Source organism: Chanodichthys erythropterus, chromosome 14, assembly GCF_024489055.1.
Source record: "Chanodichthys erythropterus isolate Z2021 chromosome 14, ASM2448905v1, whole genome shotgun sequence".
NCBI lineage: Eukaryota > Metazoa > Chordata > Actinopteri > Cypriniformes > Xenocyprididae > Chanodichthys > Chanodichthys erythropterus.
In genome coordinates, this window is record NC_090234.1 from 29263432 (window position 1) to 29286797 (window position 23366).

Genomic DNA, 23366 nt, shown 5'->3' on the forward strand with positions numbered 1-23366 from the left:
TTGCTTGTCACTTGATGTCTGTGCCTAAAAGATTATTTTTTTTTTGTGATAAGGACAACTTTAAAAAAAAAATTGTATTGTAAAAGTTGATCTTCTGCTGTAGAATCACAGTGCTGCTGTAATCAATAATGTCAATCTAACTCAAAGATCAAACTCTAAATGAGTTCAGTGATTCAGATTAAATAATGACTATGTGAAAAAATAACCAACACCATCTGATCATCTTTTAACTTTTCTCGTCTGGTTGGTTTTAAGGCAGTTAAAATTGCTCAAACAAAATCTAATATTAATAAGCAAGGGTCACCTATAGCACCTTAACCACAGCAAAGAACCACTGAAGAACCGCTGAAGAACCAATTTGCTGGACCTGTCTGCTGCTTTTAAAGTAAAATAATTTACTTGCTACCACTGTAAAGCTGCTTTGACACAATCTGCATTGTAAAAAGAGCTATATAAATAAAGGTGCCTTGACTTGAAAAGTATAGTGTTAAAAGGAGCCTTTACAATTACCAAAAATACATTTTTATTGTAGTTTTTATTAATTAAAATAACAAATAACTGAGTCCTACCCGTGTGAGAAAATAATCAACACAAAAGTAACAATACATTACTTTCCATAAAAAGTAACTAACACAATTAGTTACTTTTTAACGAGCAATGCAATTAGTAACTTTCCTCAACACTGCCTGTTCTTCATCAGCAGTGTTCTTCATTCATTACCATTATGTATCTCTGTACTTTCTCTCTGTAGGGAAAACTTAAGTGTAAATGTTTCCCCTGCTCTGATATTAATGTGAACATTTTACTTCATCCTCCCAGCATGACATCTGGTTAGCCTGGAAACCTTTGATCCCTTTCTGCTCATTGCATATGAGATGTTTATTAACCTTGAACGGACTTTTTATTATTCTGTTGCACAATACATGTGAGAAAACCATGATGCACAAGTCCTCATTAGCAAACTGAGCACATAATGGTTAGCCCAAAGGAATGTTTCAAACGGCTTTGTGCGACTGGCAGGGTTGATATTGTGTCAGTGTGTGAATAAGAAGAGCCTGAAACTTGAGATGACTCCACTCCCTTGTTTCCTAGTTTTCTTTTCCTCAACCTAGAATACTGACTGTTCAAATCTCTCCAGCTTTCTGATCTGTACAGCTGTCCAAAAATGGCTGTACGTTTGTTTGAGGGTAAAGAACATGCAGCCTCATACTGGAAGTACCGAATTTCGCCTTCTGAAGAGCTCATTGGCAAGGTTCTACAATTCCACAAGAGCAATGTAAGACTTTTGTCATGGCTGTTTGTTGTTGTTTATTCATTCACTAGCCTGCCATCTTTGTCATTTCATTAAGATTTGGACATATTGTTCTGTTTTACTCTAATTTGTCAGAAAGAGTCATCCAATAACCTGGCAGTGGATGTTGGTTGTGGGTCAGGGCAGGGAACATTGCTCTTAGCACCACATTTTACTCGTGTGGTGGGAACAGACATCAGTCCAGCTCAACTGGAGATGGCGAGGAAACATGTCAACATTCCAAATGTCTCTTACAGGTAGGCACACCTGAACTGGGTGTTACTGAATGCATGACAGCTTGCATTTGTGTAAATAAATGCAGACACATTTACTTGTAGTTTTACTTCAAGAGTGAGTATTAATCTGAAGATTTGTGCAATTGAGTCTTGGAATTATGGTCTATTCATTATGGAACTGGGCCAATGTGGCATTTCTATAAAACATTTATACATGATATTATCATATTTGTTGTACAGTCTTAATAACTTTTTTTATGCTCGATAAAAAAGTATTGTGTCCAGACAGGATGATTCTCTTTAGTATGGAGGACCAAGCCTGCAGAAATTAAAAATGAATGAATAAATAAATAAATCAATAATTATATAAATGAATACATAGATAAATAAGTGTGATAATAGGAAAATAAATAAATGAATATATGACTTGATAAAATAAATATGATTCATTTTTAATAAAATTAATTTCTAATTGTATTTATTCTTTTGTTTATTTTCCATTTATAGGCTATTTATTTATGCATTCATTTATTTTTATATTTATTTATTCATTCCAATATGTATTTATTTCCAGATTTATTTATTTTAACATTTATTAATTTCAACATTTTTTTTATGCTGCATTCACGCCACCTCGTCTTTTCCGAAATTTTGAGATGACAACACATGACGTTACTTTCAGAGCTGTTCACATCCTTTGACAGGGAATTATGCATTTCTATGGCACCACTATCAACGCCTAATGAATCAGTGGTCAGGCAGTACAGCAGCCACGTGGTACATCTGGGAGCTTTCAGAAAACTCCCAGCTTACAAGCTGTAATTACAAGCTCTACGAGGACATGAACGCTTTTTCATAGGGCTTGCTTACCATTGGTTTATCGTTGATTGAAGCGCTTGCTTGATTACTCCAGTAGCCTCTCACTGCAGAACACTCGAGATCCAGGGGGCGGAGTCGGGTAGGTTAAGGGATATGTAAAGTGGGAGGAGATGGATCCAGATCCAGGGGGTGGAGATGGGTAGGCTTGAATCTAGATCCAACCCCGACTCCTGGATAAAGTGCACCGCAACACTCCACTTCACATTGTGTTCGTGATGCAATTGCAATAGCAGCGAGATGGTCCTCAATGCAGAACACAAGATCCAGGGTGTTCTCATATATGATGTAGGTGGCTTCAGGTGGAGTTGTGATTTTAAAGCATAGTTGTGGTCAGAGACAGATGGATCCTCCCAGTGTGTTTCTGCATCACAGTTCAGGGGCATGTGGATGTGATCATCCTCACAGTTGATCACTGCATCACTGACGCTCATCGATGTTGGGCTAACAAGCACATGGCTAGCTAAGTTAGCTTACCTGAATCTGACAACCTGTTCAGCATCTGGCGTGACTTCTTTACCACAACATCGTAGCCGAACCATTTCTCGAGGTAAGGGTGTTCATCAGTCGGCTTCCCGTCCATGAAATGATACGAACACATAAGGGCGCTTGGGTGAACACTTCAAGTTTAGCGCTTGCAGCCATTGCCTCAGGTGCTCCTCGTCTTAAGGTGGTGGGTGTAAATTGTAAAGTGCACCGCAACACTCCGACTGCTTCACATTGTGTTCGTAACACGGTTGATGCAATTGCAATTGTTATAGCAGAGAGATGGTCCTCACTGGACGGGAAGCCGACTAACGAACACCTTTACCCCAAGAAATGGTTTGGCAATGATGTTGCAGTAAAGAAGGTACACCAGATGCTGAACAGGTTGTCAGATTCAGGTAAGCTAACTTAGCTAGCCATGTGCTTGTTAGCCCAACATCGATGAGCGTCAGTGATGCAGTGATCAACTGTGAGGATGATCACATCCACATGCCCCTGAACTGTGATGCAGAAACACAATGGGAGGATCCATCTGTCTCTGACCACAACTATGCTTTAAAATCACAACTCAACCTGAAGCCACCTACATCTGATACAATGCGTTGAGCCGGCGCCATTGTACATAACTCTGCTGAGAACCAACCACCTTTGTTAGCATACAGGGTTGACATAGGATGCATTTCATTCAGTCGCTGAGCACCTTACAATACATACACCAACAGCTTCCAGGTACACTTGGGATCAGCTCCTGATGACTCTGATGAAGCTATGTCTTAATTTATTGCAGGGTGATCTTGCTGAAAGGTTTGGTGTTTCAAAACCTGGTGTTGTGATCATTTAGAACTGCAAATTCAGGGTTCCTGGAATACCTTTGTCCAGGCGATGAAGTAATTGCAGACAGAGGCTTTACCATTACCAAACTCTATGAAAGGAAGGTGAAACTTGTCATTCCAGCATTCACCAAGAGAGGCATGCAACTCTCTGAAGAAGACAACACCAACACCAGGCACATAGCCAATATGCATGTTCATGTTGAGCGGGTCATATGCCAACTGAAAAACTTCAAAATCCTTTCTTACAACAGTTCTAATTAACCTCACCCCTAAAATTGATAACATTTGAGAATTTGCCCTGTGTAACCTTCTAAGCAACATAATTTCTGATGTAGAGGATGAATAAGTGTTGATTTATAGGTGCGCTCCACGTCTGTCTGTGCTGTGGTTTTGCTTTAACTAATTAGTGTAAATGGTGTATGTAGTTATTTTATAAACCTTTACAATATGACCAAATGTTATCTGTTAAGTTTTTTCTTTTATCTTTACAATGTGACCAGTTACCTGTTCTAGTTATTTCTATAAACCTTTACAGTATGATCAGATGTTGTGATGTTATCTGTTGTGAAGTTTTTCTTCACAAGTTTATCTTTACAATGTGGCCAGATGTTAGCTGTTAGTAATTTTTTTATGAAACCATATAATGTGAGCTTTGTAGATTTCCCTTAAAACTTAAAGTCTAAAAATTAAGTCTTCTTATTTAAATGGAATAAGTCATGTCAGTTTGCAAATCAATTCCACCTCCATATATGTTTGTTCATTTATTTAGGGGTGAAATACATGACCTCATGCCCTTAATTTTGTTCTCTTTATGAGTTTTACCTATAGTATACATGATACTGTTTTCATTTATTTGACACACAGGGAGAGTCCAGCTGAAGAACTGCCTTTTGAAGATGGCTCTGTAGATCTTGTGACGGCCATGTCTGCATTCCACTGGTTTAACCATTCACGTTTTCTTCAGGAGGCTCACAGAGTGCTTAAGCCTCATGGCTGCCTCGCACTTCTCAACTACACCATGGATATGGAGCTGAGCTATGGAGACTGCTCAGAGACTTTAAACCACATCTGTAATGAGGTAGAAATCATAAGACATAAGATTTCTAACTTATAACTGCTTCTCAACTGTCTGAACATTTGTGTGCACCACATAAGAGAAAGTTTTAGAAGCTCTTTAAAATGATATATAATATGTTCATATTGCCAATAATAATAATAAAAACATCTGATCTCATTTTCTAATCTTCAATTAAGTAATAATAATAAATCATCAAAATAAAGCCCTGCACTTTCATGAAGCCTGTTATTTTCGCAGAAAAGTCCAAATGGTAAAACACATTCAATATGGATCAGAACTCAGTCTTATTCTAAACATTCTAATCTACACTCTAAAAAAAGGTTCAGTTGGGTTCTATATAGGATTCTTGACTTAATTTTAAACACTTTATGCCAAATAAGGTCTATTTAAGGATAAATGTCTCAAGTAATTTCAAACTTTAGTATTAATTCATAAAATTTAATTAAGATTAAATGTGAATTCAAACAACATTAATCTGACACCTGACAAAACCCTTTAAAGTTCTATATAGAGCATTTTCTTCTAAGAGTGTACATTAAACCCCCTGCTGTCTGAGCCACTGGTTTATTCCTGAGCTTTGAATCATGCTTATGTTGCGTGACTCACAGGCTGCCCTGATGTGCTTTAGCATCTCCTACAATTCATTGGTAGATTTAGTTAAATGTTTCATTGATCCACACAATATTGTTATATTTGAGATGTTGTTTTTTAATCATTAACAAAATCAAATGGTATACAATTTTGGGACCCACTTTATATTAAGTGGCCTTAACTACTATGTACTTACATTTAAATTAATCATTTGATACAATGCACTTATTGTGTACATACATGTTTTTACATTGTACTTATATTTTAAAAACACCTGCATGTAATTACATCTGTAATTATTTTCTGTAATTACATTTATAATTACACTGTTGACCTATCCCTTAACCCTTACCCCTACCCTTAAACCTACCCACCAAAGCTTTCCCTAACCTTACCCCACCTCAATAGCTGAAAATGTGTTTTGCAATTCAATATGAACCCAATAAGTACATTGTACTTTTTTTTTTTGATGTAAGTACATAGTAGTTAAGGCCACTTAATATAAAGTGGGACCCAATTTTGGTCTTGCAAGAGAGTTATATATACATATCTGTCTTATTACAGTTTTATGCAGCCCTACAGCCTTTCCGGAACCCTTACCTGGGTCCCAGCTCCCTCGAACTTTACAAGAAAACCTACGACTCTCTCCAGTACCCAGTCAAAGAATGGTATGTAGTTCTACAAACTAGCTGTTAAAATATTATCTTTGTAGTTAAGTAGGTGAAGACAGTTCAAGGTACAATCAATCAGTCTTACGGCTAGAGACTGGAGAAGGATTTATTAAGCTATAATGTTAGAGAAGCAGTGTTGTATTGTGACTATACAGACTTGTTATGCCTTGAGTGCCTTATTGCTTTGGATTTTACATGATAAAAATACTAAGGACTCTTTAAATTCTATTAAGCAAATTTATTAATTGTCCCTGACTGTCTGACATAACAGAATATTACTATGCATCATAAATAAATAAATAGAAAAATAAATACAGAATCTGCAATTCTGTTTTGTCTCAAGGCATGAGGATTTTTGGGTGAGGAAGACTGTACCTCTCTCGAGCTATATCGGCATGGTGGAGTCTTTCTCCTCTTTCCAGGCACTACTAAAAAAAGATCCAGAAGAGGCCAGACGGCTCTCACAGGACATTGAAAAAAGGTATTACACTTAGAGTTGTCTACAGCTATTTATGAAATGTCTCTGTATACTCCTACATGTGTGTCACACCATCTCTTTCTTTCTCTTTTCCTCGCACTCTCATTTTCCTGTAAAGACTGTTGTGTGCAATGGACGTGACATCCTCGGAGACAGAAGTTATCATGGGAATCAAATACTTCTATTGTCTAGCCTGCAAGCCAGCAGAAGACTGATATTCTTTAAATCTTCATTTAAATGATTAGTATAGTATTATTCAATAATATTCCTAATGTGATCAATTAACTGCTTATTTAATTACTAATTTAACTGGAAGCATCAAGTTTCATTACCAATAACAAGTAATGGTAACGCTACTTAAAGCCTTTATGTATAATGCATTATAAAGGTATTCATAATGTATGCTATAATGCATTAAATCTTTTCATAAGTAATTGTAACCAAGTTAAAATGCATTATAATATTTGCAGATTCCTTGTTACATCTAAAATAGATTGTTTGCCATGTGTTTTAATGAGTTACACTTTCTAAAGGTGTAATAATGAATAGATCAGCATTATAAACTGTGGTTACAATTGTTCATGAGACCATACAATGCATTATGAGGTGCATTACAAGGCATAATTAATGCATTAAAAAAAACTTTTATAATGAATTATATTTAAAGGCTATAAGTAAGGCAGTAGTTTCTTTACACTTTCAGTACACGTGGGATCTTGATCATTAGTTTCAAAATTAGTTCAAAATTTCAAAAAGTAGTTTTTACAAATATTGTTTTGTTAATCTTGATTTTTGAAATGTAATTTAATAAAAATCTAATACTAGAAGAAGATTTGTATTCAGGTCATTGTCTTTATGAACTGTATATTTAATGTGTTTTTGAATAAATTATTAAACCAAGACAAAAATCGTCCAGTGTACAAGGTGTATTTGAAAGAGCATCCACTAGGGTGCAGTGTTGACTTGATCACATGCAAAAGTAGGCTACCTAAGAGAGAAGCATGTCTACCCAACGTTGTCCATCTGTACAGCTGCCTGTGACGACACGAAATAGCAATTCCACGGTACAGTGATTAAACACAGGCTCAGTACACAGATTCAAAAGAAACATAGAAACTGTCAGTGACATTTCTGTGTACGCTTTAAACGGTTTGCCACAATTCTCTTAAAACAGTCCAAATGTTTGCTTGAACCAGTTTTGTTTTTGAGATGCTTACATAGTGAGGTTTCATTTTAGCCTCAGTTCAGTCAAACGAAAAATTAAAATTCTCTCTTGATTTACTGTACACACATATTTGACAATAGCCTACTTATAAAGCTCTTTTGGGAAAGCCTACAAGTCAGACCATACGTTGTTAGTGTGTTAGTGGTTTGTCAATATTGTCTTGATGTGACAAGGGCAAAAGGTAAGGTTCTTAAAGGTTCTTTTTTTTTTTTTTTTAGCGGCAGATATAAGAGCCAATGATAATGTTGCTAACTTGCTAATAAAAGTAGCCGACTATGCCACCTTGATTTGTCAATGAGACCCAGGACTCAATTTGACCCAAATTCAACTCAGAGCTAGTTGTGATGATGCACAAATAGCTGGGTGAATGGAAAGAATGAATGGCAGGATATGCGTGTTTATATATCTTACCAAGAAAAGTAATGCACAGACCTCCTATCAAATGACAGCGCATGATACAGTGAATGTAAGAGAATATGGTGCCAACGCTCATATGTGAGGCAGTTGATAGGTTACGCTACACAAACATGTTGATATATTGATTCTTCTCGTTATCCCAGCATTCAAGCGCTAATCTTTTCTTCCTTATTGTGACGTATATCCGAGTGAAACGGCTTCTTAAGGCATTAAATATAGTCCATGTGACTATGGTTAAACCTTAACATTATGAAGCAACAAGATACTTTTTGTGCGCAAAAACAAAATAAGAATAATGACTCCTACACTGTTGACATCGAATACACAGTGCAGCGCTTCCGGGTTCTACGTCAGAACGCCATCTCAGTATTGGCCGATGCTGTACACATGAGCCGGTGTTCTGACATGACATGAGGGTGAGTAATTAATTACAGAAATTTAATTTTTTGGTAAACTAAACCTTTAATTGTTTTGCTAGGCAGACTGCTTTGTACATTGTAATGGAATATTTTTTTCTGGTTTAGACAACTCGGTTTTAATACACATTTTTTTGTAAAGCATAATTAAGTTAACCAAATATAGCCTATGAGATGCAAACCTTGCAATGCAACATAGACTGTATATGACTGCAAAAACATCCCCCCACCCATTTTCTAAAGAGATGAGTCTACTGTGGTAGGCCATGTCACAAATTCTGTCCCTAGCTTTGCTTGCATTGAACCTGAAATGTTATAAACCCCTGCCTCTGTAGGAGGTGTTTTCACCATAGATAGAGAAGAAAACACAATTCTCAAATTTTGAGTCAACATGTACAGAATATTAAAACTCCATCAACACCACATGATCAGCAGATAGAAGAATCCTCTTGAAATGAACAGTTTTGTGAAATTAGACACTTTTTACATATTGTGTTACTCACCTCCACCCCCTTCTATCCGTCATTGAAGTGTCCGAATACACAGTGACCCATAACACGCACCATTTTAATCCACTGTGAAATATTTTCATCCTGCCTGAGCTGATGGGGCTGAGCTGTTGAGATGAGCTATGTTGAATCATCTGCCCTGTCGCACAAACAGGATCTGAGACCTGGACTCACCTCTGCTGCAGCTTTCACGTGCTAAATCTGAGCCATATTTTCTCATGTTGGTGTGAACAGACTAATTGCACTTTTTGCAACATTAAAATTATTATGGACAGACCTAAACATATACAACACGCACGGTGAACATGTTTTTAAAAGGACAAACATACATTCATAATCAAAGAGGACTCATAGTGTTTTGGAAGATAGAATGCTCTTAAACAAAGGCAATGGTTTGTGTGGCTGTGTTTGGTTTATTGAATATGGCTTTTAATAAAATATAGGCAGCAGGATTTCAATATGAAAAATGATGCTTGTCTGTAAAGTCTTTCCTATGCCACACACCTTTTAATAAAGCCAGTGTAGATATTGTGTTCATAACTCTCATAAGATATTCATTTGATGAATAAACTGTAAGTAGCTTGTTTGTTTAAATATGCTAATTACAAATATGTTTGGAGTAAATCTTTTCAGTGCAAAAAGTTATGTGGCATGTCTTGTGCATAAAACTAAACAAATATATTTTTGAGAAAGATTATGTTGTTTGTTACACAAAATATCTTTAAAGGTACATTCGTCTCTGCATGTTTTCAAATTTTGATAATGTTTTCCAATTTCTATTTTTTTTTTCTACTGCATTTGGCCTTCCTCTCAATTCCTTTAAAGTTCACCCAAAAATTTAGTTTCAATCATTTATTTATTCACATTTCATTCCAAACCTGTATATCTTTCTTCCCTCTTCAATCTTCAAAAAAGGATGCAAAAGCTTCATGAAAAATCATAAAACTGGTCCATACCACTGGACTAAGTCAGTTAGTCTAGTTCTTGGCCACTTTCAAAATAAAATGACCTTCATAAGACATGGTTGTTTATAAAGAACTCTATTTTATTTGCAAGACGGGATATGCTGAATGACTGCTCCAAAGCTCTGCCTCATCAGCCTCAGGACACAAGGGACACAATTACATCTGTTACAACAAAGATGAAAAAATTGTGCTTCACCATAAAAAAAAAAGTTTCTCTGTATCCCAGCATTTGAGGGGTAGGATGTTTATTCATGAAGTAAAACCAAGATGAATAATCTGATTGGCTGCAAGTTTTAAAAGACTGATGATGCATGCATAATTGATTAGAGAATAGGATTATTCAGAGGTGCACATGATTGCATATCAACAGATGGACCCTAGAAAATCAGGTTTTCAAACCCACATTCATAATTCATATTTTAACCTATGGTGCATATTCACATAAATATTTTTCCATTTCAACTTGAACCATGCATGATTCATACATTGAATGCAGATCTATTATTAAATGGCTAGACTAATAGAAAATATCAGTCAGGGTGACTTTAATTTGTCTAAATATTTAAAGTGATTTTAATATGATTAGAAATATTACCAATAGCATTGCTATTTACCACTTATTTTAGTAAAAAAAAAAAAAGAAAAAGCTGTGCTTGCAGATGCTTAAAGTTTTGCAGAAACTAGCACTTTCTGCATGATCTTCATACCAATGAATATCATACCAACATATCAGATTAGATAAGAATTGTTTGTCATGAGGGGCAATTGTTCTCATGGGTATAGCAGGACCTCATGTTCATATATCCTGACAGGGTGTGAAATGAAACACACTCTTGAGTTTCTCTTGGCTGCTCCACATTAGGTAGTTGTGACCTCAGGCTCTGGTTACTACTGACCTGCTATGTACAATTTATTTTGTTTGTACTCTACCTCTCACAAACAATTCGTCATATAATGAATAAAAACCCTTAGCCCAGACTGTCTGTCTGCGTCCATTAAAAAAAGAGGGCATGACAGAACACAAAAGGAAAAGGTATATAATATAGTCTTATAATAGTCCTGACCCCTTCAACATGAATGTGGCTGATCAAATGACTTGAGTATATGAAAATTTAAATAAGTCATTAGATGTGCCATCATCAGTTTCCACCAACTATCAACTAGACATTCTCTAACTTTCACGACACATAGCACCCTACTCAGTCCACCATGATGTCACAACCAAGCAGTTTAATAAACAACCACCAATAATTTGTTTTTCTGAACATTACATCCAAAGTTTAGTCAATAATAAACAGAGAGGTCAATTACTTTTTCCCTCCGTATCTTTAAAATCTCTTGCCCTGTTTCCACCAGTTATGTTTTTAGTGATCCGATCACAAGTGGTCATCAGTGTTTCCACTTATAAACATGTCTTTCAAAAGCGTCTCCAGCATGTGAACTCTTACATTTGGATTTCGTCAACTCCCTCCCCTATTTAATCACACCCTACATTACGTTCACGGGCACAGAGGGATTTGCACAAATTTGAATAAATGGATGAACCCGTGTTGTGCAGTTATGAGCAAGCATGAAAGATATACTGACATAAACACAGGGAGAGGATACTTATTAATTATAGGTAATTTAACATATTAGAATTTAATATTCTATTTTTTTTTACATTAAATGAGGGGCATTACATGAGGTAAAATCCCATTTAAATATGCATTAGTTTGACTTTGCAATGAAGCAGAACACATCATAATCTTTGAGTGATAAATCCTTTCTTAAGGCACAATATATTCTCACCGCAGCAGTGGCGCTTAGTTTAGCTAGTTAATCAGCATTTTATTGGCTTTTTATCTGCTATTAACATATCCAGATGCATCAATCCTAATCCTTATAACTTTAATATGTATTGTAAACAATAAAACCACTTAATTGTAATTGCCAATGGTAATAGCCAAGATACTGTATAAAACACTGAAGCATGGTTTACCTGTTTAAAACTGCATGCATTTTGCAGAAGAACATTGTTTTGGTTGTGCTTCGGCTCTGCGTGACTATGCTCTGACTAGCTGAAGATGTTACTATAGCTATACACATTAATTTACATGGTACGTCCTTGAAAATAAATTCCAGCACAGAGCTACAACAACCATAATGAAATGACCCTTCACAATAGATAATGCTTTACAATGAACTCTTTTAGAGAGCTACATATTGCAATTTATTAATTCAATAAAATGCTTCATTCATGCCATGTCGTAATTACCGTAATTTCGAGATGGCATCACGTGACTTTCTACTCCGAGCAGAATTATCCATTTCTATGGTGACACAATCAATGCCTAAATGAATCTGCAGTGGCCATGTGGTACAAGTAGGAGCTCTCAGAAAATTAACAGTTTACAAGTTGTAATTCCGAGTTTTACAAGAACGTGAACATTTTTGCTGCGTTCACGCCACCTCGTATTTACCGAAATCTTCAGATGACAACACGTGGCGTTATATTCGGAGCTGTTCAAGTCCTTGGAATGGGAATTATGCGTTTCCATGGCACCACTATCAATGCCTATGAATCTACAGCAGTCAGAAAACTCCCAGCTTACAAGCTGTAATTATGAGCTCTACGAGGACGTAAAAACTTTTTACAAGCAGGAATCTCGTAACAACAGGAATTACGAGGCCGCGTGAATGCACCTTTTTTACAAGTTAAAATCTCGTAATTATGTTAATTACAATATTGCGTAAACAAATCTTAAAAACACTTATAATAGGCTTACCCTGTTTTGGAAGAAGGATTGACAACTCATTATTGAAATTTTGTTGATTTTGAACACATAGTGTACCTTTAAAATATTAGGTTAAAACTAAACTCCCAGTTGAAGTCTGAAAAAAGGAGTTGGTCTAAAGTTCATCAGAACCACAGATGGACCACAACATTCTGACACATTTTAAACAAACAAATGCTGGTTGTTGTCTGTTCAGGTATTTTGAGTAGGCTAGGTCAATCCGTAAAAGCATTGTCTACAAATAATGTGGCTCTAATTGGCACTTGAATAGCATTAGTTTGTAGCCTCATTTTGCCTATGGATCCCTTTTTAAACAAGAGCCTGATAACTATTAGCAGATGAGACAGAAGGTCTGCTGTGAGAGAATTGGAAAGTGACGGCACACTCTGTACTACACAAACACATCATTGTGCGACGGTCACAAACACGTCCTCCAACACTTAAGTATTCTGCTGCCACTTTAAATGTGAACTTCTGAACTTGATATTTATTTTGTTAATGTGCTGGATTTTCCATTTGCTAGTGAGTTCATGAACTTTTGTGTGGGGGCAATCAGGTCGAGAGATGATGCAGCTTTTGTTGAGAGTTACTCGCCTTTGTCTATTGGCCTAATTTGTGCGTCTAGTGAAGTTGTTCAGCCAGTACCGCTCATTTTGCCAATGTGTAATAATTTGAGTTTGTTTAGGAATGCATGTCTTTAATTGCTTGTTAGTTCACATTAACCTGGACTTGAACTTTGCAGACAAGGTTTATCATTACAGATTCTCAAAAATAGCAAATTGTTCTGTTGTTGATACAATGGATGTTCTGTATTTGTCCTTTTGTTATAGGTTACATCATTCTTGCTATTTCAAGTTGTATGTGAAGTGGTATTTAAATTGGCACCCATGTCTCACTTCATCCAGACAGCAGGTGTATAAGCATAATTTATAAAAGCTTTGTTGTATTTTTCTTTTTTTTTTTATATAGCATCTGTTTTTCAGTGAATTGACATGCCGATGTTTTTTCACAATTTGTTTTTATTGTAAAATTAGACCTTTTGATGCCGTTCTACGTTTGTGTAACTTGTTTTCAAGCTGTATTTCCAAGTCTGTTATTTTGCTGCAAAACAAGTCAATTACCTGCTGCTGATGTACCGTAAGATTGTTCCGCTTAATTTACAACATTAATATTGCTGCCATAGCTTGTTATTAGACCTGACATGAGATGACAAGAAAGTTTGTTGTTTGTGCTCTCTGTTCTGAGAGAGAATGTTGGCACTATCCCGTCAGCTAAAGGTGATTGATGCTTTCAGACATGAACCTCCTCTAGGGACGTCAGAGGCCTCTCTCAGGTCTGTGTCAGGGACCATGCAAACAGAAAAGTATATATTTCCTCACTCTCTCTATTCTTTTTTGTCTTTTCACTTAAAGAAGATTTCTTGTGACAGTCTTAGGTTCGATACGTTTGCCCTAGATTTTTCTCTTCAGAAATCTTTCATCTCATGTGGCATGTACTGTGGGAACAGCTAAGTTTCCTCACTGCTGGAGTCAGCAATTTTACCATCACATGTGCAGCCGAGAGCCCTACACTTCAATAAACACCACAGCAGGAGGCAGAGCTTTAATAGTTAGGACTCACATTGCACTTTGTGCCGTGGTATCATTTTCTTCCTAAACATTCACTTTTTTAAGGCTTCCTCGCTGAGCCTCAGGAAATTCACAAGATTGTGCAATTTAAAATCCTAAATCTTGATTTAAGGATCAAATAAAGTTTTTTTTCTGGCTGAAAAAGCTGGCGACTGTTGAATGGACTTGTGAATGAAGGATAACACTGGCTTGTTTTGTGATTCTAGTTTTGTGGAGTGCTGGGTAAGCTGTGGAGAACTGTAGGAAATAAAAGAAGATTTAACGGGATGATAAAAAAATCTCTTTTTCATTGATCTTTTGAAATAAAACGATTTAATCTTACACAAAAAATGCTGGGTTAAAAACAACCCAAGTTGGGTTGAAAATGGACAAACCCAGCGATTGGGTTGTTTTAACCCAACTGTTGGGTTAAATATTTGCCCAGCCTGCTGGGTAGTTTTATTTAACCCAACTATTGTTTGAAAATGACTATATGGCTGACTTAAAATCTGATTTAAGACTTAAGAGATCTGTTTAGTTACTGACTTTCTTCCAAATATCTTTTCATTTTTGGGAATACTATCCCTTTAACATTACTAGTTTTTCTTGGTTTTTAATATTTTATAAGTGATAGAAAGCAAAGTAAGTGTAAATGATGTGCCAGAATTTGATAAAATGTACACATTTTATATGTCCTTCAAAAAAGTGTAAAAATTGCAACTTCTATCACCTGTAGTACTCGTAATGTGATTATATATATATAAGGGAAAATTAACAATCAAAAATCGAATATTAGATGGCAGGACATAACTTCTCCAGTAGCTAGACATTTTAATGATTAATGAGTGTATTCCTAAAGTGTTTCCATCATTAGATTCTTCGTTGTTGTGTATTTTATGTATTTGATTAATGACAATGTATTTCATGGCTTTTTAATTGTTGGACTCTTCATTGTTGTGTTTGGTGTAAAATTGTGTCCTATATAAATGTTAATGTCTTAGTAGCCTTGGTGGATGAGATTAATATGATTATAATTATTGAAGGATGATACTTAAGTGCTAGCTGATGATTTATGATTTTATAGAATAAATGACATGCAGTTGGCTTTCTTTCTCATATCATTTTCCAGCTCATACATACATATGCTATGATCACCTCTCTCTTGATAAAATATTGGCTAGCTCAGCTTCCAAATAGCTCACTGAAAGTTTATTCTTTAGACCCCTTTGTCAGCATGTTTTTATTACCTTGCTTTTTATGTCCACCTCATTGTTTCATGCGCTCCTTTTTCCTTGTACTTTAGAATTACTCAGAGGTTTTCTGCATTTTGTTTTCTTTTTCTGTTGAAGTTTCTTGGCTGCTGTTCAAATACAGTGTTGATATAAAATAATTTTCAATTGAAAATAATTATTCAAAATCTAATTAAGTTTAATGTTTGTTCCTTAAACTGACACTAAATAATTAATGATCCTCTCTGATAAAGCTTTTGCAATTTTCAAACCAGCAGTACTTGCAGCAATGTAAAGCTTACAGAGTTTATTTTCCTGGAGGTTAAATTTTCAGAATAAGCTGTCACAGGTCGTATTATTCCACTACTAAAACATTTTTACCCCCCCATAATGATCATTGTTTTATTTCAATTACATTTTCTATCACTTTTTTATGTTTTCATCAATATTTTTACTTTAAATTGAAAGCTGAGAGTCAGCTTTACAAGTCTGTTCATGTATAGCTTTGAGGATTGGCCAAGATAATAGAAAACTTGTTTAGCCTGCATTCTAGCTTGGAGATTTGCAGAGAATGCAATTTCATTGGAGTCTAAACTGTTTTTTTCCCTTTTTCTAGAAAATGTTTTGTATGTACGTTAGAGGGTAACCTTGTATGAGAGCATGCTCTGAGCACTTCATGTTTTTTTTGATGAATATTGAACAAAACATTAGAAGGCTCACCTCTACAGTTCAGAAACATAACCTCAACTCAGGGGGCTGGCTCAGGATAACAGAGACTGCGATTATCTCTAGAGCACAGACCACACTACTAACTCCCACAGGGGTCTTTGCAGTGCCAGGTCCTACACCATTATTTATGCTGAGATTGTTTACAGCATACAAACATTCAAATGGTCTCGAGAGGCACAGTGGACCAGGTTACTTAGGATTGTGTCTGCTCACATGTGTGTAGTTCCACAAAATGTCCATGTTTCAGATGAGGAAGGGCTTGTCCGCTTTAGTGAGCTGCCAGGTTTTGTTCAGAGTTCGTGCGTTAATGTTTGCTTGAGTTTTGTCATTTCTAAAAAATGTTTTGTATTGCTATCTGCTCCCAATAAAACACGAGAAGTCAATAAGCATTTCATTTTTAAAGCTTTTTTCCCCTGAACTTTGAAATGACAGCTTGCATTCAAATGTGAAACAAATTAAAGTACTAAAGTAAAACATACAAAAAAATAAAAATAAATAAAAAACATAATGTTGAAGAATAATTAATAATAGGATTTCCTAAAATAAAAATAATTTTTTGACAGTTCTCAAAAATTAATTCATTGTTGTGTTTCAGCACATTATATCACTGCTTTGATGTCACCATGCATCTGCTACATAATTTAAAGGGGGACTCTGATATTTCAAATCCAGTGTTTGGAAGATAGTCGAGCAGAGTCCAGCAACAAACGTCTAACCAATCAGAATCAGGGGGCGTATGACGGTTGAGGAGAGAGAACGAGCAAGAGGGAGATTTTAAAATAAGAAAAACAAACAAACTGCAGAACGAGAAATGGGACACAATACAAAACAGCTCAAAAGAATATCACTGGAATGAAGGTTTATGCCTGGGCAAGTGCTTTAGGAACCGGTTTATATTAGAAAAGCTTTCCAGCATTGGAGAGAACTAAGATCCCGCTTATCGCATTACGTGTGTAACAGTGGCCAGATAGTGAGAGTTCTGCAGTTAAACCACTGCTCACTGACAACTGCAAGAGAATGAGTTGTTTCAAAGTCCCTTTAAGACAAGTCATTTTACTCGGCGGCCATCTTTGAAATGCCTCCCAGGCATCCTGGGCATCATGCAGCTCCAAAGCTGTTTGCCAAGCTTTCGATTAAATTTCATATTTGAAATCACCAATGAAATCTGACAACAACTATATCATAATTTTTTTGTCAAACACTCGAATCATGACAAAAAATCTGTATTTTTATGCTGGATCAAGCTAATGCGCATGCGCAGATCTAAATGCGCGTCTCTTGTGCCCCATTTCGGAGGCGCGCGTCTGACTGTTTCTATAGAAACCGGTACTTCTAACGGCCGCTTGCAGTGACGCGAAGACTTTACCAGACGGCGATTGGCTCTTATTTAGAAGGCGGGACTTATTCCACCATATTGCGCATTACACTTTCTCCCATTCAAAACAATACGAGTGACACGTCTTGTGTTATTCTATATTCTTTGGTTGTTTAGCATCATTGGTAGTGCATTCGCCTCGCATGTCAGCAACGATCGGGCAGTGGTTCGAGCAAGAATTGGAGTGTGAGTTTTGGAGGCGGAGCAATGAAGAGACGTGGTGTGTTTGTGGGTTGATTTCAAATAACAACAATGTCCAACAGCATAGTTCTAATACCACTTACTGCACCTTTAAATCATTCATATGCTTATATAAAAATTAATTTTCCTTAAAAAATAAAGTTTGGCCAAAATCTGATTAATTCATCATATTTATAAGCTGCATATATCAATATTTACTAAGAAAAGCCTCCAAATGAAAATATCTAAGTGTGTGTTCACACTTGGCAGGTTAGGTTAAAATGAACTCTGGTGCGATTGTTCTGTTAGTGTGGTTCATTTGATTAAGTGTGAACATTGTCTTCCAAACCCTGGTGGACACCAAACAAGTGGACTGAGACCCATCTAGTAAGTGGTATTTGAAAGTGCAGTAAGTGGCATTTGAACTACACTGTTGGACATTGTTGATATTTGAAATTAAACCAAACAAACACACCACGACTCTTCATTGCTCCGCCTCCAAAACTCACACTCCAATTCCAGGATTATTCTCACTATAAGGAGAATAATCCTGGAATATTTACATCAAAAACCTTAATTTATTTTCGACTGAAGAAAGCAAGACATAAACATCTTGGATGACATGGGGGTGAGTAAATTATCAGGAATTTTTTATTTTTTTTTTTTAAAGTGAACTAATCCTTTAAATGCACTGAGATATCCACACTCCAAAGTCTTTTCATAATTCCTCCAGCTTTGCCTTTTGTTATTTTGCAGAGGTTGCAGAATCAGAGGCCAGTCTCACTTGAATGCAGATACTCCCAGTATAATCAGCATATTGTGGATACAGGAGAATAAATCACGCTTCACACCTCATTAATTACCGTTTAGCCTGTATATGAATTTAAGATTACATTTCTGTTTTAGGTGGTTGAATTATGTGTTTACTGGACTGGACAGCTGCCTTAAATAGGCCTATGATGTCTAGTGTCTAATTAATGTCTTATATAGCCTATAATGCAATATATATTGCATTACAGTTATGTTTACTAATTTAATATGTGTGACCCTGGACCACAAAACCAGTCTTAAGTCACACAGGTATATTTGTAGCAATAGCCAACAATACATTGTATGGGTCAAAATGATCAATTTTCCTTTTATGCCAAAACTCACTAGGATATTAAGTAAAGATTATGTTCCATGAAGATATTTTGTAAATTTCCTAATGTACATATATATCAAAAATGTATTTTTGTGAGTGGATATGCATTGCTAAGGACTTCATTTGAACAACTTTAAAGGTGATTTTCTCAGTATTTTTATTTATTTATTTATTTATTGCACCCTCAGATTATAGATTTTCAAATAGTTGTAACTCGGCCAAATATTGTCCTATCCGAACAAACCAAACATCAATGGAATTTGTAGCTTATTTATTCAGATGATGTATAAATCTCAATTTCACAAAATTGACCCTTATGACTGGTTTTGTGGTCCAGAGTCACATATGTGTTTATCTAGGCCTATATCCTATAGACGATATACAGTGTCAGAATTATTGGCACCCTTGGTAAATATGATCAAAGATGACTGTAAAAATAAATCTGCATTGTTTATTCTTTTGATCTTTAATTCATACAATTAGCAAAAATCTAACCTTTCATTGTAGAAAAAGAATTGAAAGTGGGGGGAAAGTCACATTATGAAATAAAGGTTTATATCCAAAACATGTTGGCCACAATTATTGGCACCCTTTTATTCATTATTTTTTGCAACCCCCTTTTGCCAAGAAAACAGCTCTAACTCTTCTTCTATAATGCCTGATGAGTTTGGAGAACACCTGACAAGAGATCATCAGAGACCATTGTTTCATGCAGAATCTCTACAGGTCCTTCAGATTCCAGCTCCATGCTGGTGCTTCTTCTCTTCAGTACACTCCACTCATTTTCTTTAGGGTTCAGGTCAGGGGATTGGGAAGACCATGGCAGATGCTTCATTTTGTGACACATTTTGTGTTTGTTTTGATATTTGTTTTGGATCATTGTCCTGATGGAAGATCCAACCACTGCCCATTAGATTTCTAGCAGAAGCGTCAGGTTTTGATTTTTTATCTGTTGGTATTTGATAGAATACATGATACCATATATCTGAACAAGATGTCCAGGACCTCCTGCAGAAAAATAGGCCCACAACATTAAATATCTAGCAGAATATTTAACTGTGGGCACGGGGTACTTTTTATCCATGTGTGCACCAAACCCATCTGGTGGGTTTGCTGCCAAAAAGCTCTTTTTTTTGTAGTTTCATCTGACCATAGAAGCTGGTGCTGTTCGAAATTCCAGTCTTTTCTGAAACTGAATATGTTGGAGATGTTTCTAGATGATCGAGGAGGATTTTTCTTGAAAACCCGAACATCTTGTGGGGATATAGGTGCTGTTTGATTTTTTTTAGGCTTTCTGAGTCTCAAGACTAATCTGAGTCAAAGATTAACTAATCTCTGCAATTCTCCAGCTGTGATCCTTGGAGAGTCTTTGGCCACTCAAACTCTCCTCTTCACCATGCATTAGGACGATTTAGACACATGTCCTCTTCCAGGCAGATTTGTAACATCTTTAGTTAATTGGAACTTCTTAATTATTGCCCTGATAGTGGAAATGGGGATTTTCAATGCTGTAGCTTCTTACACCCACTTTCTGTTTTGTAAGGCTCAACAATCTTTTGCTGCACATCAGAGCTATATTCTTTGGTTTTACTCATTGTGATGAATGATTAAGGGAATTTGCCCTTTGTGTTTCCTCATGTTTATACTCCTGTGGAACAGGAAGTCATGGCTGGACAATTTCATGTTCATGATCACCCTGGTGTGCTAAAAAAATGTAAATATGTATGGGAATATACTTCAGAGATATTTTACTCATAAAAAATTCTAGGGGTGCCAATAATTATGGCCAACGTGTTTTGGAGAAAAACATTTATTTCATAATGTGATTCCCCCCACCCCCCACTTTCAATTCTTTTCCTTCAATGAAAGGTTAGATTTTTGCTAATTTTATGAAATAAAGATCAAAAGGATAAACAATGCAGATTTATTTTTATACTCATCTTTGATCATATTTACCAAGGGTGCCAATAATTCTGACCACCACTGTATGTTCATAATGAAGTCAGGCAGTTTAATGTTAAATATGCAAATATTTGCACTTAACTTTGCACTTGGATATTCGCAATATATATATTTAAATAAATATTTACTGATTCGCAATGTCTGATTGAGGATGAATCATTCAGTTGAGTCAGTCAGAATCAGTCTATATCATTCTAACCGATCACTCATGAACTGCTTAAAGAGATTTCTAGGCCTCCGAATGCAAAGAACAAACAACGATCATTGATTTGTTTTCCACTTAGAACCAACCAAACCTGTATCATATCGACAAAGAGCTTTATTAAAGGTGCCCTAGAACCCTTTTTCAAAAGATGTAATATAAGTCTAAGGTTTCTTCTGAATGTGTTTGTGAAGTTTCAGCTCAAAATACCCCATAGATTTTTTTATTCATTTTTTAACTGCCTATTTTGGGGCATCATTAAAAATGCGCCAATTCAGTGCGTGTCCCCTTTAAATGATTGTGCTCCCTGCCCCCAAGCTCGCAACTCTAACGTGCAGCTCATTAACTACATGGGTAGACATTTTCTGGATGAAAGCATTCATTTTAAAGACTGGGGTACTTCATTTTAGATGTTTTTTGTGTTAAACCAACATGTTTGTTTGTGTGTTTGTTTTTACCAACCGCCACATGCCATACTCTGACACAGAGTCAGTTTACAAGTTAAAAAAAAATGTTTGAATTACAACAGAAAAGGTTACATTTGACAAAAACATTTTATTTACAACAATTTTTACTTTTTCACTTTTTTTTATGGCCATTTGTTCAAGGGACTGGACTTGCCCGAGGTCTTGGCATCTCTTGTAAAGATTCCCTGAATGGAGCCGTAATGGTTCTGCTCATTTGTTTCATAGACTTAGTACAGCTAGAGCTTTTCAAAAAGTTAAAGTTCTTGTGATTTGAGGTTATTAAGGCCAGTTGAGCATACTGAGTTTTCATTTTTTGTACTTTTAATGAATTTTATCTTGAAGACCTGTCTTCTCCTTCAGAATACCAATAATGTTGTTCATAGTAGACCAATTATCCATTTTCTTTGAAAGCACACTATGAAAAAGCTTAGGCTAACTGGTTGTAGCAGTAGTTGGTGTGACATCATTGTTTAGATTTATCCTTGCAGCTTTCTGTCAATACTAGGGTAATTCTGTTTTCCATTCCATGTATGTCTTCACTTAGTATCTATTTGTACTGTGATAACATACTCGTCCAATGCAGTTTTCAGCCTGCACTGAGGTAGTGCTTTTAGCTTGCAGTACTCTCCAGTGTTTTTTTTAGTTTGCTTTTGCCTTTTCGTTTTAATTCCAGAGCGTTTCTTTGCAAAATAAAATTTCTAATTACAATAGAAAGGTGTTATAGCTCAAGTAAATGGGGCTCTTGCTGAATGCTGAACATCTTATGCTGCCAGCTGTTTGTGTTTTAATTTTACAGTAGATTAATGTTTTAGTACATTTTGTAATAGCACAGCACTCTGTAATCCTTTATTTCACATCACAAATGTTCCCCTATCTTGAATTAGAACCTGAGACTATCATGTAAATAGCTTCTTATAAACCCTTAAGCTACTAGAGTATGACACTGTTTCTATGCCCCCTTTTGCATTTGTTGTTGATGGAAAATAAATTGATTTTTTTTTTCTCGCTTTAAAGCTTAATGCAGGTTTTTAGAACATTTATACTTTGTTAAAGCCTGTTCACACCATGACACTTTCTGAAAGAGAGTTCGACTTACTGATACTATCCCTTCTCTTTTCTTTTAAATAACTCTTTATGCACGATTGCTTTACATTTTCACTTTCCACAAATGAATAATTGAGGTCGCTGCACACAGACTCATCATTATGGTTGCCTCAGAGTGGGAAGACTGTCCCCCACACGTCTCTGAAGACCTGCCAGAACGGTTCAGTGAGATGCACAGCAGGGATTTCATGCATTTAAATGCAGTGTACTTGGGGACTGTGACTGCAGAGCTGTCACTGCAGGCTGCTTTTGGGGAGCGTTGTCGTTTTGCCGTACTGTCATTGCTAGTAATGGGTGAGAGCCCTCCACTGTAATGTGGCACCAGCGGTGTCAGGCGGTGTTTGCTGAGCGGCAGTGGTGCTGAAGTGATCCAGTGCTGGTGCAAAGCAATTATGCTGTTCTTACGTGCAAGTGTTTTTTTCTGCCGTGTTACACTTTAAATAGTAGCTCTGAAAATCAGTGAGATTATTTAAAAACAATTTCAGGTGTGTCTCTTCAAAAATTTGCAAGTACAAAAA

General features: G+C 36.1%; 1 protein-coding gene and 1 pseudogene across 1 annotated transcript; both read left to right on the forward strand.

The window, feature by feature from the left end:
• Positions 1-982: 982 nt before the first annotated feature.
• Positions 983-7435, forward strand: zgc:162780 (uncharacterized protein LOC555377 homolog). Its single transcript, XM_067410130.1, has 6 exons — positions 983-1276; positions 1388-1548; positions 4587-4800; positions 5956-6059; positions 6406-6543; positions 6659-7435. Exons 1-6 carry the CDS (start codon positions 1166-1168, stop codon positions 6753-6755), a joined length of 825 nt encoding a protein of 274 aa, XP_067266231.1. The 5' UTR covers positions 983-1165; the 3' UTR covers positions 6756-7435.
• On the forward strand, positions 2990-3730 carry LOC137035451 (uncharacterized; annotated as a pseudogene).
• Positions 7436-23366: the final 15931 nt, after the last annotated feature.

Bases quoted from the DNA above. Each gene is read 5' to 3' on its own strand.
- zgc:162780 (XM_067410130.1), top strand. From the start codon at position 1,166: ATGGCTGTACGTTTGTTTGAGGGTAAAGAACATGCAGCCTCATACTGG. The intron at 1,549-4,586 runs GTAGGCACACCT...TTTGACACACAG, and splicing joins ATTCCAAATGTCTCTTACAG to GGAGAGTCCAGCTGAAGAAC. The intron at 4,801-5,955 runs GTAGAAATCATA...GTCTTATTACAG, and splicing joins TAAACCACATCTGTAATGAG to TTTTATGCAGCCCTACAGCC.